Raw genomic sequence first — 17,633 nt, 5'->3', positions numbered from 1 at the left:
CAAGCTTTTCCACAGGGCCCCCATCCCCGGAAAGCCTCCCCCCCTTAAAAAAAAAAGTCTGGCGCTTCCCCCACGGTTGGAGAAAAGGTCAGTAGCATGCTGAGAGGGGCAAAGGTCACAGGTGAGGAAGGACACACTAGGCCAGCCTCAGAGAGCACCCTCAGGCCAATGCCCCCTCCGCCACGAGGAGAGGGCGGGCGGGTGGGGGGCAAGTTTGGGGATGGATCTATTTTATTGTATTTTACCTCCAGAGCTGGGCCAGCGAGGCCTTTGCCTGGAGTGTTAGGGGGCGGGAAGACACAAAAGGTCTGTAGAAGTGGCGTCCTACCCTGCTGGGAGGGCGTTTCACCCTAGGAATCTGTGTCCTGAGGCTGAGACCTGCTTACTCCGGCTTTAGAGAGCAGAGAATTGTGGAACCTCTGACCAAACCCACACCTACACTCTGGACCATCTAATTGGGGCACCACCACATCCCTGCCAGCCCACCAGTGGAGGAGCTGAGTTGGTACCAAGCTCTGCCCAGCCAACCATCTCCCGCTCATCTCCCACCTGCCTCCCAGATCTACGGCCTTGCGGCTGTCGTTTCCCGACACCACGCAGTTCACTAGTAAGGGGTCCTAGGTGGTGGCCTGGGAGCCAGAGAAAGAGAGGGAGGCTGTCCCCAAGGGTTTGTCAGACCCAAGTTTACCACTTTGGGCTAGGTATGTCCAGCTGGGCTTCTCCGAGCTGCTAAGTGAGACCGGAGGAGTAAAGCCTGACGTCGTACCAGAGAAGTAAAAATTCTTCCCCCGACATCACCCTAGTATGTTCCCCCAGGGAAGGAGTCGTTGCCAAGGAAAGTTCAGAGCTAGTGAGTTAATAAGAGAAGAGGGGGGAACCGTGGGCTCTACTCCCAGAGGTCGGAGACCACGAGGGAGGACAGAGAAGCGCCCAGCGCAGGTCGGCTTTCCCACACAGCAGGGAGACAGCTGAGAGCAGTCGGGAGAACCCCAGCCGCCCCGCCGGGGAGCACGAGACTATCCGTTCCTCTCTGGACCTCACTTGCAAAAAGTTGTCCCCGCCCTCTCTCTGGGCACCCCCAGCCCACCGCATCCCTGGACTCTGCTCCCTCTAATTTCACCAGAGGTTCAAATTATCTCCCTCCACTGCCACCCCTTACAGAGAGAGGAGAGAGAGAGAGAGAGAGAGAGAGAGAGAGAGAGAGAGAGAGAGAGAGAGAGAGAAACGAAGTAGAGTTGGAGATTAGAAAGGAAGAGAAAAAATATTCGTTGGCGACTTCTTTTCGTTAGCGGTCCCCTCTCCCTCCCGAACTGGCCCTCTTCCCTCCTCATGAATAAAAGAAAAGTCCGAACCTATCAGATCGCTCTGGCTGTCGCCTGCTCCCTCCCCTCCCCTACGGTTGAGCACTTTTGCACAACTTACCCAGCTGATCGCTCGCGCCCCCTCGCTTTTCCTCTTCTCACCCCCAGCCCTGTCACTCGGGTCGCCTCCCCTCCAACCAGAAACCCGAGCAGACGCGCGTCCCCGCTCCAGTCCTCCGGGGACAGGGTGTGAGGGCGAGCAGAAAGAGGCGTGGAGAGGAGGGATCCAGGGGAGGAGGGAGCCCGAGCCAGAGAATAAATATATAAATAAAGACCCAAAGAAATCCACTCCGTAGCCTCTCGGCTCAGGAACTTCGGCTGGGCGCGCGGGAGCGAGTGGCCGGCAAGGCGCAGCTGGGGACCCGGAGCCAGGCCTGCAGGGCGGGTGGCTGCCAGTGTCACTCGGCTCAACTTCTGGCTGGGCCTGGCTGGTGGAGGCGGACTTGGGGTTGGAGTGTTTGTTTGTTTGAACTTCCTGGTCGCCACCTCTCCCCCCCACCTCCGCCCCCACCTCACCCCCCCTGCACAGCTTCTGGAAGGGGCGCGTCTGCAGCCGGGGGGGGGGGGGGGTTGCAGAAGGGAGGGGGAAGAGGCTGGGGGGGCGGGGGGAGAAGAGGGGAGGAGAGGAGGATCGCAGCAGGGGTGAAAGGAAGAGACGCCGAAAGGTTTCTCCAGCCGACTCTGGATTCGTCTCCGGCGTGCGCAGGAATGGCGGCGCTGCCCGGCGCGGTCCCCAGGATGATGAGACCCGGCCCGGGGCAGAACTACCCGCGCACCGGCTTCCCCCTAGAAGGTAAGAGCGCGCAAGAGGCCTTCACCGGGTACCCCGAAGGCCTCGGGGGTGCACCAACCGGGAGGCGGGCCGTGGGTCTTCCTGGCCCTGCTGGGTCCCAGTCTTCGCGTGCGACCCGGGAAGTTTCTAGAGCCAACACTTGTCGGTTTCTCCGTGGGCTCCGCTGACCCGCGGCACGGGCTTCGCGGGTCACCGGCAGCAAGCCTTTCCCCGCAGGGTGAGACTCCCCGGGGAGTTTGAAGCTGGTCCGTTTTGCGTCCGGATAAATTCCAGTTTTCCCACTATTTTCTGACACTTTGCTGAGTCTTTGCGCCGTGCCGCCGGCTTTCTTCCCTAGTTTTGAATCTGCCCCTCAGCCTCGGGATGGGGTCCTAAACCCTTTTATTTCGAAATACCGACGGGCGATACTCCATTCCTACCCTACCAAACTGTCCGCTTCCTCCAAAGCAACTTACTAACGGGCTTGTCTTTTCGGCCCGAAAACAAGCTAATTGGAAATAATACATAGTACCATATTTCCCCGCAAAAACAAAAACAAAAAACCCAAAACACAACTTTTCCCTCGATCTTTCTAAAGTCTGAAAATGTCCCGAAAGAGAAGCTCGAGACAGAGAGAGAGTACAGCAATGTCCAATACAGGGGACTCTCGTGGTGATGAAACATATTCAGCCAAATTCTTCAGCCACTCGAGGGAGTAGAAGGGACCAGCAGGCGGTGACGGGGCCCGGAGAGGAGAAAGGCCCCTTTGCGCACCCCCCCCCTTTTCTATTTAAACTGATGGAAGGCTTTCAGCCAGTCACGGAAGGGTCATCAGGCTTCCTCGGGTCAGGCAGCCCAGGGTGTCACGGCAGCGGTTAGAAATGGCGTGCCAATTTTATTTTATTTTTTAGTCGCTCCTCTGGCTAGTATGTGGGCTCCACTTGCGGGTACGGGAGGATGGGGAGAGAAGGTGAGAAGGGGCTGTCTGGCAGCCTGCGATCTGGGGAGGGAGACCCCCCTCAGGCAGCGAGAAGCCGCCGGGTCCCCGAATTAGACAGAGGCGAAGAGAGCGGGCTGCGTGATCAAGTGTGCGCGAGCGGCCACGCAGGCGGGAGAGCGCGGCAGCCGGGGATTTGCCAGAGCCCTCTCCTGGAACGAATGCAAGCAAAACAGGCGGCTGAGGACGCGCGAAGGATTAGGACAATATTTGCCCAACATGACGCAGAATACTGAGGAGAGCCGAGTGCCGGTCGCTAAAGAGGCTCTTGAATATAAAGTTGGGCGTTCGAGAGCTCTCCAGCGCTAATGGCGTATCCCGCCACGGAGACCGAGTGACTCTGGCTTGGCGACGCACGATTTCTGATTAAATCCGAGGGTGGCTTCAGATACCTACTTTTACAAAGAGAAATTGGTGGGGGGAGCAGAAAAGTGAGGAGGGGCGGTAGGAACAGCTCAGCAGCCTGAGCCTTTTCTAGCCTCCTCCTTTCCAATTATTCTATCTGCTTTCTCTGCTTGGGCCGCTGTGAAATCGTTGTAATCTTCCAGATCTCTGCAGCAGCGAGTACCCAAATTGGGGGTATCGAGACCGGATTAGTGCACCGGGTGTCCCCCCAACCTTCTGTGAGAAAATTGTGTAGACTTTGCATTAAGGCCTGCCTGAGTTTATCCCCTCCCCAGAACACACCAGGTATGCCTCTCTTCCCGGTACACACACACACACACACACACACACACACACACACACCACACACACACACACACACACACACACACACATCTTCACTGCAGCAAAGACTTCTGGGACAGTTACTGCATTTCTGAGACCAAGTGGGAGTATTTTGGAGCTTGTGGTAACTGTAGCATGTACCCCCAATTTGTCCCCAAACGAAATGGGAACTTTGAGGGTGTTTGGAAGCAAAGGGAATCCGTTAAGGGATGGCCTGGGCTCCCAGAAGCAGTCCAGGACAGCTTTATGTCACCAGTCCTTAAGCTGTGAAGACTTATGGTGCCACAACCCTGGCTGCTTAAGCCAGGTCTGTAAATGTTGGGAGTCAGGAGGCCTACTGATAGTGGAGTCCTGATTGCCAGGTTTGTGGAACTGGCCTGGTGGGCTCCATCCCACTGACTGTCAGCCTCTTCCAAGAGGCAATAGGCCTGTGACCTCAAGCTATAGCCTCAGAACCATTTGCCACTGCTAATAGGCTCTCTAGTCTCTGCCAGACTCCACTCTCTGTCCCTTCAGAAATCCACATCACCAAAGCTGTGTCTTCATTTCCCACAGTGGAGGGGACTTTGGGGACAAACACACCAAGACTCAGAAGCCAGGGCCCTTCTCTTTCTCCCTCCCAGTGCTTCAGGAAGATCTGGAAGACAAGCTGCTGGGAGTCTTGGGTCTCAGCTCCCTCTCACACACTACTACCCTTTCCTGTGTTATTCTTACTCATCATCTTCCCCTCTCCTCCAGTGTCCACCCCTCTTGGCCAAGGCCGGGTCAATCAGCTTGGTGGGGTCTTCATCAACGGGCGACCCCTGCCGAACCACATCCGTCACAAGATAGTAGAAATGGCCCATCACGGCATCCGGCCCTGCGTCATCTCCCGTCAGCTCCGTGTCTCCCATGGCTGTGTCTCCAAGATTCTGTGCCGGTATCAGGAGACCGGGTCCATCCGACCTGGGGCCATAGGTGGAAGCAAGCCCAGAGTGAGTGTCTTTGCCTCTGAGGCTGGCAGCAGGCTTTCCCTTGTGTGGGGACCTTGGTTGTCACCTCTCACTAAATCCTGTCACCCAGCAGCCCTGGGTGTCTGGAAGCTTCCCATGGAAAAGGCTGTAGGAGCTCCTCCTTAGCGCTCAGATACTGCCTCAGTATTTGAACATTTGAAGGATTCGTGTGTTAGCTGGGCTTTAGATTGTCCAAGACTGTGAAGCCGATAATATCTCACCAGAATTCCCCCACATCTGCCCTCCACACTAGCCAGAGGAAATCTCCCTTCGGTGCTGCCTGGGGTGGTGAGGGGGGACCACAGGGTTATGAATTAGATTTTATTTTATTTTATTACTTATCCCTGCCCCCACCGATGCCATCCTGGGAACCAGGAATAGTTTCTTTGGAAAACCTGAAGTCCATCTCAGGAGGAAGGGCATGGCCACAGGAGCAGCAGGCCTGCATGGGAGCTTTTGGGAGGTTGATACTAAAACTATTTCCCTTCCCCCACCCCATCTCTCCATTCCTGCTACCCCACCTCCACTTCTGAAGCAGGTGGCGACTCCCGATGTGGAGAAAAAGATTGAGGAGTACAAGAGAGAAAATCCCGGAATGTTCAGCTGGGAGATCCGGGACCGGCTGCTGAAGGACGGCCACTGTGACCGCGGCACGGTGCCCTCAGGTGAGAAGGTAGCTGAGCCGACAGCCGAGCTACCAAGTTGTCTGGCTGGAGACTCAGAGTTCAGGGCTGGAGGGTGGACAGAGGAAGGGATGGGTGGGTGGCACCTGGGAGGAAAATAGTTAAGCGTGGATGTGAATCGAATGCAGGGGGGATTGAAGGAAGAGGGGAACAGGAAGTTGGAAAAGGAGTGGTCCAAAGAAGGAAGGAAAATGGAAGAAAGGAGAGAGGACGGGAGATGGGGATGCCTAGAGGAATTGAAGAGAAGTTAACCTTGAAGGTGGGATGCCCTTGAACTTTGGGGAAAGTGATCTGGAGAAGAGACACCTGCCCCAGGAAGGTTGATGTCCTTGGCACACATACTCACACCCACTAGCACCTCTATTTTGACGCTCAGATCTCAGACTATGCTGTGATGAGGAGGAAAGCTACTCCAATTGTTTTTGACAAATGTGTGTGATTGTGTGCAAGCATGCAGGGCCAGGACACACCTGCACAGCTGCAGCAAGGTCTGGGGGACTCTGGGTCTCACTAGGGCAGTGGGCATGCTGTGAGTGTATGCAGGGCTCGAAGTGGGGTTAGCACCTGATGAGGGTACAAGGGTGTGTACTGAGAAGCACTAGGTGGGTGCTCTGTGGGCTTACCTGGACTCCATGGCCCGGGAGTGACCTAGGTTCCTCTGGAAACCTAAGCCTCTGCTGGAGCAAGCCTAAAATGCCTGGGTGCGAGGGAGCTGAGAATGGGTCTCTCTGACCTTTGCCTCCTGGTCCTCTGCCCCAATAACTTATACTCTCTCTTTTGCCTTTAATTTCTGAGGTTTAGTGAGTTCGATTAGCCGAGTGCTCAGAATCAAGTTCGGGAAGAAAGAGGACGATGAAGACGGGGACAAGAAAGAGGACGATGGCGAGAAGAAAGCCAAGCACAGCATCGACGGCATCCTGGGCGACAAAGGTAAGAACCTGCGGCGGCCTGCCACGCCGCCAGAGACCACGTTTTCCTAGGCTGGCGGTGAGGGCTCCTGCGGATTAACCTCGGCCACAGCTGGGACGGTCGGAAAAAGTCGCAGGTTGCTGGCGGCCGGCGTTTTGAAGGCTTTATGGTGCGCCGCTCTATTCCTCCCCACCAAGCCAGTCCAGGGGATCGCGGCTGCGGAGCCGCACCGTCGTGCGCCTCAACTGTCACCCCCAACCCCCGCCGCGCGCGCACCGGCCCACAGCCTGTGCATCCTCGGGAGCTGGCGTTTTGGCGTCGATCAATTATTTATAGAAAACTTGGGCAAGCTTGCGGGGGAGGGGGAGGCTACAGGGAGGAGGGCGAGGAAGGAGGAGCCCGCCCGGGGCTCCCTAAATGAATTTGTTAACCAGACCCGCACACGCTTTCTAAACGGTCCCTTGAAACCCCGCCTGACAGCTGACTGACCGCTGAAATCAATAAAAATTAGCTCGGGCCGCGTGGGCTGCCTTTCAGCCCCGCATGGCTAGGGAGGAACGGGGGCACTCGAGTGCTTTCCTCTTGGCAAGCACTGTTGTGGCGGGGGGCTGGAGGCCAAGTTCCCAGATGCCAAGGGTCGGTGGATTCAGAGAGAGTCAGGCGCCCCACACCCGTTGCCCAACCTTAGCTAGGCTTCTCTGCGCCATCTCCCTAGCTCAGCTTCTCTCGGGAGTTGCTGATGTCCAAGTTCATCTTTCAAGCGCCTGCACCCCGCCTTGGAGAACCCTGCTGTGTTTCTGTTTCTGCTTGGGGAAGTCTTTCCTCCTCACCCCTTCCGTAGAAGTTTTCTTGTCTTTGTGAAAGTGGGGGCCAAAGGGTGGGTGGGTAGGTAGAATGGGGATAGAAGCCTTCATAGCCACAAAGACTAAACCGGTCTGCGGCGCGCGGGGGGGGGGGGGGGGGGGGGGGGGGGGGGGTGGGGTGTCGTCTGGGGAGGGCGCCTGAAACACACAAGCCAGGGAGGCAGAATGAACCTGGAAGCCAAATGTCTTTGGGGAAAGTGGAGGACGTTTACTAAGGATCGCTTGTTGCCCAAAAATTCTTCCGGAGGTTTCTGCAGATTCCCTTCCCTGCACCGCCTGTCTAGGTCTCTCTCTGGTTTTCAGGAGTGCCTCCCAACCTTGAAGATGAACTTCACAAACCAAAGCCCACTTCTAAAGACAACTCCCAGAGACGGAGGCCCAGCCCCCACCAGCCCCCAGTAGCTCAGTCCAAGTGGGGAGGATTGGGAGGAGGCAGCCCCTTCTTAGGGCAGTCTCTTGCAAGAGAAGGGCAGGCTGCTGACGCTCTCCCGGCCCCTAGAGGAGCTGCTGTCTCTCCAGCGACAAAAGGACCAGGGAAGAAAGGCTGAGAGCAGCGCCTGGTGCCCTGCTGTGCCCGGCCTGCCAGAGGGGCCTAGGGTCTGCTTCCGGAGACGGCCTCTGCACTATCAAGTAGCTGCTGGCTTGGCCGTTCTGCCCAGAGCCCCAGGACTCCTTCCTGGGGACCCAGGGTTTATCTCAGTTTATCAGAAAGACAAATTGGACTTTTTTTTTTTTTTTTAAATCGGTGGTATTAGTGGTGGACTCTGAATCTGAATAATCTTCTCAAGGTCCATGTTACACACCAAACACCTCTAGGAGTTACCCTCAGGAAGCAGTTGGGATATTTGAGTTTGTTTGGAGATAGCTGGCATGTGTGTATGAAGGGGGATGTGTCTAGTTCAGTGTGTGATGAAATGCAAGAAGTCAGTGGCCTCCGAGAAAAGGAAGAGAAAGAAAAAGGCTTGTGTCTTGAGGAATCCCTCCGACTTAGAGAATTCATAGGCCTCACAAAACCCAGTGAGCCAGCGGCTTCACTGGAGAGAGGGTTTCCCTGACAGAGACCCAGGACACTTCAGGACACTTTGAGCCCCCAGGGGTTTAGAAACCAGACTGGACCTTCCAGACGGGACGGCTGAGACCACAAGTGTTGGCCGTGAAAATGAAATGGCTTGCAGGGGGCTGATGTCCTAACAGAACCCCAGGGTTTGAGAGTTCGCGGGGTATGAGTGGCACTCAGGGGCTCTGGATGGCCTCGTGGATGCTTGCTTGCATCCTCCAGGTGACTGCCTATCCTCGCGCCTTTGGATCAGATCAGGAATGCCTCGGATCTTAGCAGGCAGAGTCTGCAGCTCAATCGGAAGTGACTGTGGTGATTCAGTGGTGATTCAGTTGAGAGACTGTTTTCATCCTGGACAGATTTGGTGTCTGGTGTGATCCCTGGCCAGTTGGCTGGCAGACATGTGGGGACCGCTCTTAGACCCTTAAGACGTCAGTTTCCCAGCTGAGTTAAAGCTCTTCCAGCCTGCGCTTGGGTTGTAGGAGTCCGGGAGAGGACCCAGATGCCCAACCCCCTCCCCACCGTGGGCAGAGCAGGAGGAGGGGTACACACTCACAACTTTGTTTTGGCTTCTTGCTTTTTGACAAATGCTTTCTCCCAGGGTCGCCCCTCTCGTGGCGGGGAGCCACCAAAGAGGGGTTTAAGAGGGCTCCTCTTTAAGCGCTAAAGAGAGATCCCTCCCTGAGTCCGTTTCTTCCTATCGTCCGCCTGGCATTTAATAACGTTAAGACTTATTAGAGCTGGTAATGAAAACTGAGGCTGCTGAATAGGAAGCTGTGTTGGAGAGGGGTGTAATAGCTTCCAGGCATGGTAAGAAACTATTTATCCGCAATCAGTCTTCACTCTCAGAGTTTGAAGCACAAACGTTAAGTTGAAGGGATTTAAAGCAGATTAAATTGAGCTTTTATTTCTACGCACTTTCATCTCTGAACGGCTCACTCCTGCTTCCCTTGGGCTGATATTCATGAGACTGTGGGCTTTTTTCCCCCCTCTTTCCCTCTTATCCTAGTTAAGACTGAGTTATTAGGATTGTTGCTTGTGAGAATTCTCAGGACTGCTGCGGACAGGGGCTGCGGCCTCGCTCAGCTTACCTGGTGGGGAAGGAAGGAGACAGTCTGCACCCTTGATAGGTTGGACCCTGTCCTCTTCATCCCTCTCCCCAAGAGTCAGGACAGGGGTATAGTTCCTCGAGCCGGCTTGGTAGAGATCTGAGCAGAGAAGATAGAAGAAGAAGAAGGTTTCCCCGAAGAAATCGATAAGGGCATGCAAAAACGGGTTGTAGACCCGGAGAGAGACGAGGTGGGAGATAAATGACAACCAGTTAACAATAGCTGTACAATGCAGCCCATCCTTCAGGCATATGACAGTGCTCCAGCGGAAGCCATAGATGAGCACATCAGACAGAGGATTGCTCTGGAGGGTACAAGGCCCAGTAGGTTATAATTAACATAAAACATCCCAAAGTTACCAGGGGATGAGAAGATGTTTTCCTGTGTGACCGGGAATACGTATGGGTGTCAGGGTCCGGCGGGGGAAGAGTCCTGGAGTGTGAAAAGCCCTCCAAGGCTAGGGAGCCAAAGAGGATGTGGGGTCTAGGACTTCATTTTTCCATAGTGAGGACTGAACCAGAGTCTTGCACACGGCAGGCAAGCACTCTCCCACTGAGCTGCAGCTCGGGCCTTAGGTTTGTTTTCCTTGCATTTCCCCCTTAATTTATTTGAAGAAAGGCAAACTTACAGGTGTGGAGTGGGATATGACCGGGAAGGATGGAGAGGAGGGGAGAGCCTGAAGTGTCGGGTTTAGACACTTGTAAAAGGAGGTGGGAAACAATTTAATTTGGCAGCGGCGATGGCTGCTAATGCGGTTTTCGGTCGTTTGCCGCACCGGAGGAAGCTGTTTTGATTGTGTGTACAAGGACCTGCCAAATTTAATTAGGCTCCGGGGGAGCGAATGAATAGGGAAGGGGGGGCAGGGCTCCTCGCGGCCCACACTTTTTCTTTTCTTTTTTCTTTTTTCTTTTTCTTTCTTTTTATTTTTCCGGGAGACTTCACACCTGGAAGGGGCGCTATTGGGGGGGGGCATAGGTGAGAAGGGGGCTGGGAGGGGCCTTGGAGAAGAGGGCTGGGCAGAGAGGGGACCTAGTCGGCCCATTTATCAGGGGGCGATCTGCATTGATTTAAACCTACAACTTCCCTCCTCTGTAAATGTGTGTTTAGAGAAAGGTAATTGACACTCCACCAAATCAAAGGATTACCCCGGGTTGGCAATCTAATCAAACACAGTCCAGGCGGGATTTGAGTCTGTTCAGAGGAGGATCAGCTTCGCATAATGGGGGCTTCGAGGAAGATAGGGGGTGTCAGGCAATTCCTCGGCTTTAGGCAGCGCTCCGCTACGGATGTGGAGGGAACAGAGCAAGCGTGGGAGGGGGCCCTGGAGGCCCCACAGTCCGATGGGGGATGGAACGCAGGAAGGTTCCGGGGTGGGGGGAGCGAACTCCTATCGAGGGGGTGAGCCCACACTGCGCTGACAAGACCCCCACCCCCATCCCCCTGAATCCAAGACAAGAGTGAGGAGGAGGGAGCTGAGACTAAACGACACTACAATGAGGCGATAACTGTTACAAAGGCGAACACGCGCTTGCACGCTCGCAGCCTCGCATCCCGCGGTAAATAAAGTCTGCAAACTGCGCTCCAGATAAACGGGTGCCTAAATCTAGTGTGACGGGCCAGGAGAGAAGAGACAGAAGGAGATAAGGTTGGGGAGGGGCGATGAAGGAGAGTAATCTAATAGAAGACATTCAGAAAACAAACTTTATAAACAAGAGAACCGGCGAGTGCCGAGAGCGCTAACCTCGCAAGGCTACAACCGGCCTTTGGGCCTGGTTGCTGGGGACGCCTCGGGGATACTGGGAATGCTGGGGCGGGAGGGGGCGTGCAGGAGCTGGGCGCGGGAGGGGGGGGCGTTCAAGGAAGACGCCCAGGCCTACAGAAGTTGCTAGAGTCTAGCAAGTGGGGTTCCCCGCTGCGAGGACGCGCGGGTTCTGTGTTCACCTCCGGGCACGCACCCGCCGCGCAGCGGCCATTTCAAGGCGTTTGTACCCAAAAGATTCGTGTGCACAGAACGGCAGTTAAAGGAATTAGATATTTACCAGTTTGAAATAAGCCTGCCTAAGAAGAAGAGAGAGAACACACACACACACACACACACACACACACACACACACACACACACATTGAAAAGATGAGACTGGGGGAAGACTTCAAACGAATTCATCATTTGGAACGGTGAAGGGAGATTTACCAGACAGTATTGGGAAGTTATTTAGATATTAATAACACATTTTCCTGAGGCGCGACCACGGCAGCCGTCTGCGCTTCTCTCCAAGCTATTTGGCTGGGTAAAATATGGGCGTCTCAAATGTTGGGAGGCGATAAGGCAATCGGGCCAACCCTGGTCCTGAGTCTGCAGCGCAAGAGCGTTAAACCCGGATTAACCTCCCCCACCCGCCACCCTCCCTTTCACAGCTTTCCAAATTTTTGAGTGGAATTTACATGGAAGGGTTTTTAAGCACACATAGCGAGGCCACAAGGCAGTGAGGTGACTATTGGGACTTTGATTTTTATTTGGGATCCTCTTTCTGAAAAACAATTGTTACACGTTAAATTGCGTATCGATATTATATAAAGCAGAGAGGACCGAGCAAATGACAGTCTTTATAAAGTTGCTATTTGCCGTGAGTCCTTGGCTATCAACTAAGTTAAGGCAGCCTTGGCCCTCAGCCCCAGGTAAGGGCATCTTAGGATATAAACCCGAAAACTAACAGGCTGAGAACAATCGGCCTGTGAGGAGGGCTCCTGCTTTGAAACCCCAAAGGGAAGGTTCTCTCCAGGGCCACGAAGGCCTGACTAAGGGGGGGGGGGGTGCATTCCGGGAATTCCTGAAAAATAGCCACATCTCCTCCCACTCCACTAATGGGGTAATTAGGAAACCCAGTTGGGGACCCAAGGTGATTGGAAGACTGAGATGCCCCCCTAAGTTTCTGTTACTCTGGGCCCTCCTTCTCTTTTTCCTTACCCCTAACTCCTGCTGAACACCGGGAGGAGGTGGAAATGGGGTCAGCACTTTCTGACCCGCTCTGTTGGGACTGGCCCCACTGGGGTCAGGCCGGGGGAGGGAGGAAACTCGCCTTCCCAAATCTAATCAAGGCAGAACGGCGACCTAAGGGGGAAGCCGCACCAGTGGTAGCTAGATCTCTCCATAACTTCAAACAAAGTGGGGCTGGGGAGAGGCGAGGCTGGGTTGCGAAGGGGGAAAGAGCTGAAGGGAGGGAGTGGGGAGGGGAGGTGCCTGCAGGAGGAAGAGAAGGGGTCGAGGGCAAAGGGGAGGTGGGGGCCAAAGGAAGGGGTGTGGGGAGAGAGAGATGTGAAGGCGGGGTCAACAACTTAAGCCCCCGAGGAGAGAGAAAACTCGGATAGATCCCAGCAGCCTCGGGAGGTGTGAGGGACAATTGTGTGCGCCCCCAATCTAGTTTCAAAGTGCCCCTAGAGCGTGTGTCTAGTCCTTCAGTGAGACAGCTAAGTGGAGCTCGGGCAGATTCCCAGGGAGCGGGAGGCCGCCGCAGGTCTCTGGAAGTCCACTGCAGCCATGAATTGGCCTAGCGCGTCCGAGGTCTAGGGTCAGCCGGGTGGCTCGGTTGCCAGGCCCTGGAAGTACGCGAGGCCTGAATCCGAGTGGAGAGCCATGCAGCGGTGGGATGGAACGGTGGGGACCCGGAACCCTAGACAAGGGATGAGAAAGTCGGAGAGAGTCTGCAGAAAGGGCGCGACCGTGGAAAGTCACGCAGGAGAGACGGCCCGGAGTGGAGTGTGGGGACTGCTAAGCAGCTCCAAAGGGGCGCGGGGAGGCGGGGGGTTCAGGACAGCAGCTGGAAGGACAAAGGGATGCAGTAGCCGAGAGGCAGACCGGGTCTGCGAGCGGCGGGCTGCAGAGCTAGCGGGGCCGGCCGGCGGGTCGCAGCGCTTTTGATCCTCGGCGTTGGGTGACATTAGTACAAAAGCAGCTCATCGTATTACCGCGCGGCCCGGCGGCTTCCCGGGATCCAGCCGCTTAATTAGAGGCAAGCGCGCCGAGCTGGTGGGGCGGGGACCCGGGCGGCGCGCTGTGACCCAGCGCTGGGCCTCGGCCAGCGGCGCAGCGGTGCGCGATTCCCCCTCAACCCCCCACGCCCCCAGCCGTGAGCCCCGCTCTCGCCTTCCCGTGTAGCTGTCCCACTGCAGAGTACCCAGAGTACCCGGTGACCGCGCGCAAGTCATCAGCTCCAGGTTTTGGTCTTGGAGTCAAAGGATGGGGCTGAGGGGCGGGGGGCTGGAAAACTGCACCCTAGGGCGCGATGAAGGCTAAGTGCTGCCCCGTGTCCCGTTCCACCCACTGCTTATCCGCAACTGGGTATTCGCCGGCCCTTCACCGGCCTGTGCTCCGAGCCCCAGCTGCTCCGGGTGGGGGGATGCTGGAGGAGCAGGGAGGGGCAGAATGCACCAGTCCCCGGTCTCCAGCACACTAGCCTTGCAACTTGGGACGCGTCGATGAGTCTGTCGGCGCCTCGGTTTTCCATGGACAGGGATTTACACAAAGGTCCCCATCCTTTGGATGGGATTCCGGAAGCCATTTGAGAGTCAGGTAAAAGCTAAACAAAACCAACAAACTAAATCCAACCCTTCACTGGAGTCCATAGGGACAAAATTTTAAATACTGTGTAAAGATGAGCCTCTCTGCTTCCTGAGGTCACACCTTGCTCAGAACCCCACAGCGACATTTGTTGTTGTTGGTGGTGGTTGTTTGTTTTTTGTTTTTGATAGCCTCATATTCTCTAGAGCCCCAACTTCCCAGAATGAAGAGATTTAAATGAAGGTTAAATGAAGGGATCTCTCTCTCTTTCTTTCTCTTTCTCTCTCTCTCTCTCTCTCTCTCTCTCTCTCTCTCTCTCTCTCACTCTCTCTCTCCAAAACACTCAAAGGACCGGAGACACAAGTAGGGTCTGACTAGTCTGACTCCAAAACAGAGGCCACCTCTCAGCTTCATGACTGGAAGGGCCTTTTCCCAGACATTACACGTTTTCATTTATGTGTTTATTGTTTGGGATTGAGTGTGCACTTGTGGAGGACAACTTGCAGGAGTGGTTCTCTCTTTTCATCATGTGGGTCCCAGGATCAAGCGCAGGTGATCAGACTTGAAGGCACCCACCTTTCCTGGCCCAGCCATCTCACTGGTCTCTGCACAGATAAGTGCATATCATTAAAGGAAAAAAAGAAAAGGAAGGAGAAAAAATCTTCCCAAGGAGTAAACATATATGAGTATCATCATTTGTTCTTTAGAACTTTTGTTAAGTGTGTTCAAGGTACTGGACACAGTGTCAAACACCTAACTTAGACTCCAGATATCAGGTCTCCTGCCTTCCCGAAGTTCTGATCCTGGTAGTGGGAACAGACAATAAGCCCCAAAGAACAGACTTCTTCTACTGTGCGTGTCTGTGTTCACCTGGGTCTCTAGGAGTGAAGTGTGTGTGTGTGTGTGTGTGTGTGTGTGTGTGTGTGTGTGAATGGTGTGCAAATGTGTTCCAGTCTGCCTGGGAGCACACAGCGGGGTGTGCTTGGGGCTGGCACTGAGTAGCAGGCAGCCCCCAAGCTGACCTTTGGAGTTGCAGGCATCTGCTGCCTAGCTTTCCTGCACTGAGGGTTCAAGGCACCAGTGGAGGGAGATGAGAGCCTCTGGCCTTCACTGGACTCTTTGTCTGTGGGGCCAAAAAAACTGAGATCAAAGAGGACCCAGCAGGACAGAAAAGGGGGTGGGAATGAGAAATAGCTTAGAAAACTCTAACCTGGACTTTTCTGGGGTCCTTTTGGGGGAAACCCCAGCAAGTGGGCTGGGGCCTTTCTGGGGGTTCCTCTCCAAGGCCCAAAGCCTCAGCAGGGCTGACAGGTGATCAGCCACGCCTCCGGATGTGGGTTTAATTTCAGACAGCAGGTCTTTCGGTGACTGGAGAAAGTGGAGCCCAGCCTTCCAGAGGTGTTTTGTGTGGGTGTGGAGGTGTTTGAGGAGTGTGATGTGGAGATGGGGAGGAGGGGTGTCTGGATTCAAGCTTCCTGGATCTCAGGAAGCTTGTCTTAAAAGTCTAACCCGAGTTTATATGACCTGTGTAGACATGAAAATCAAAGCTGGGGTTCTCCTCCTAGGCAAGTTTTGGGGTGGTTAGGGATTGGGTGAGTCTTAGGGAAAGTTTTGGACCTCTGCTTCCTAATGGAAGCTTCCAGAAGTACCCCCATCTCCGCTTTCTCTTGTGATCGCAGAACCAAGAGAGTGGAATACTGAGCCCTTCCTTCCCCTCCCCTTTAAACTCCTGACTCCGCCCCCATCCTTGTAATTTCCTTCTTCGACGGGACTTCCTGGATTAGGCCTTTCCAGGGCCCCCAAATCCCGTGGAAAACAATAAATTCCAATGGATGGGGGGTGGGATGGCTGCAGCTGGAAGGCACCTTGGGCTTCAGCTTTGGGCCGCCTTGACCTGGAGGCCCATTCCCTTTGTCTCGTCTTCCTCCTGCTGTCCGAACTGAGCAGAAGTCCGAATGCCCACCCCTCTTTTGTCAGGGATGGAGCAAGAGTGAAATTACCGCAGAACCCTTGCCTTTCATACCTTTATTAGTGGGGTTCCAAGAGGACCCTAAGAAAAGAGGCCCAGGAACTTTACTGAAAAGTGGGAGACTCTCGGTGTGCTCCAGTTCGGACATTCCCTTCCATAGCCAGTTGAGGCCACACTGAGGTCCCACCAGAGAGTGCCCCTAACCAGGCTGCAGATGGCCTTTTGCTCTGTCCCCCAAAGACTAGTATTTCCCCCTCTGCTGTTTGGTGAGTTCAGATCCCGAAATCCGCCCCCTGGCAGGGAGCCTTGCAACAGCAGTGACTTCCCAACCAGCCTTGGCCTCAGTTTCCCCATCTGATCTGCGCGGTGGACATTCTCCCGACAGGAGAAAAGACAGGGCGGGCAGTTGGAAAGCTCCCTGGAGCCTGGCGGGGAGTCCCAAACTGGAGAGAGGCCCTGGCTCCTCCTCCCCTCAGTCTCGGCCGGCTCTCGCCTCAATGGCCACTTTAGAAATACAAACAACTTTAGAAATAAAGTAACCAAACTCCCAAGGGGCTTTGAAGCCGCGAATGCCTGGTGGCGCTTTGCTGTGGTGTGGGCCAGGCCCGGGCCTAATCTCGCTTTCATTTCCACCGGTGGCTGCGGGGGAAGAGCTCCCGGCCTCCCAGCCCCTCAGGAGGCTGATTAGGCCACAAAGAGCCCCCATTATCCCGAGAAGAAAACGGGGGGGGGGGGTTGCGCGAGGGGGAAGCGAGGGGGGAGCGGCCCCTGAGCCAGTCTATTGACTTAGTGGATGAAGTCAAGAGTCGCACACACGCAGGGCGCCGAGGGGCGGGGGCAGGCCCACAAAACCCCAACAGGGGAGCAGCCAGCCCCCCCCCTCCTCCGGCCAGGGATTGGTCTACTGAGCAGCTTCAGGGTGACTGCCCAGGCTGCCCACCGAGGGCCTGGGACAGTGAGCTCCACCACCCTAGACCTTGGCTTGCTGGGTGAGAGGGTGGTGGTGATAGTCCCCGCTGCTCTGCCTCTGGAATGTCCCTCCATTGTCAGTGCAGGAAGCTGATGCATCCAGAAGTCACCTGAGCAGAGGCTTCCTAGCTGTTAGAGGCTACCACTCCGACGCTGAAGAGGAGGTGGTTGAGACTGAAGCCCAGGAGGGTTCAAGGAGGAAGAAGATCCTGGCAATTCAGTGAGATTTTTCTGAGACTCCATGTACTTTTCCTTTTTTAAGACAAGGTTTCTCCGGGCAGCCCTGGCTGTCCTGGAAATAGCTCTGTAGACTGGGCTGATCTCAACTTAGAGATCTGCCTGTCTCTGCCTCCCAAGTGCTGGGATTAAATCCAAGTCTTTTTGGCAAATGGCAGGTGGGCATAGGTTGCAAGATGCTGGGAAGAGGGAAAGATGACACCGTACAAACCCAGAGCAAACCACAGGCTAGGTAAATATCACCCCCAGCTTTCCCAGCATTCTTCATCCTTCAAGGATTCCTTTAAGAAGAAGAGACCCTCCCTTATGACCTTGGCAGGTGGGCTGTGAGTCTACAGCCATCATCCAAAGCTGAGTGCGGTGGAGGATGTACAGATGGCCACATCCTTCCAGTCTACAAACCGGAGCCAGGAAACATGATAGACTGGGGG

The 17,633-nt window shown here is 55.1% G+C and overlaps 1 protein-coding gene across 3 annotated transcripts in view; it reads left to right on the top strand.

Annotated features, from left to right (window-relative positions):
• The first annotated feature begins 1,989 nt into the window (after positions 1–1,989).
• Positions 1,990–17,633, top strand: part of Pax7 (paired box 7) — a 97,139-nt gene continuing 81,495 nt past the window's right edge. The window contains exons 1-4 of one of the 3 annotated variants that reach the window (XM_036179404.1): positions 1,990–2,154; positions 4,598–4,833; positions 5,390–5,516; positions 6,330–6,464. In XM_036179404.1, the coding sequence (XP_036035297.1) occupies positions 2,070–2,154; positions 4,598–4,833; positions 5,390–5,516; positions 6,330–6,464 (583 nt within the window). In that variant the 5' untranslated portion in view covers positions 1,990–2,069. Of the gene's footprint in view, positions 2,155–4,597; positions 4,834–5,386; positions 5,517–6,329; positions 6,465–17,633 lie in introns of all 3 variants that reach the window. The other 2 variants (XM_036179405.1, XM_036179403.1) reach the window with 2 other exon arrangements.

The sequence above is a fragment of the Onychomys torridus genome, chromosome 2 (assembly GCF_903995425.1).
Source record: "Onychomys torridus chromosome 2, mOncTor1.1, whole genome shotgun sequence".
NCBI lineage: Eukaryota > Metazoa > Chordata > Mammalia > Rodentia > Cricetidae > Onychomys > Onychomys torridus.
This window is presented reverse-complemented; position numbering and strand designations above follow the sequence as displayed.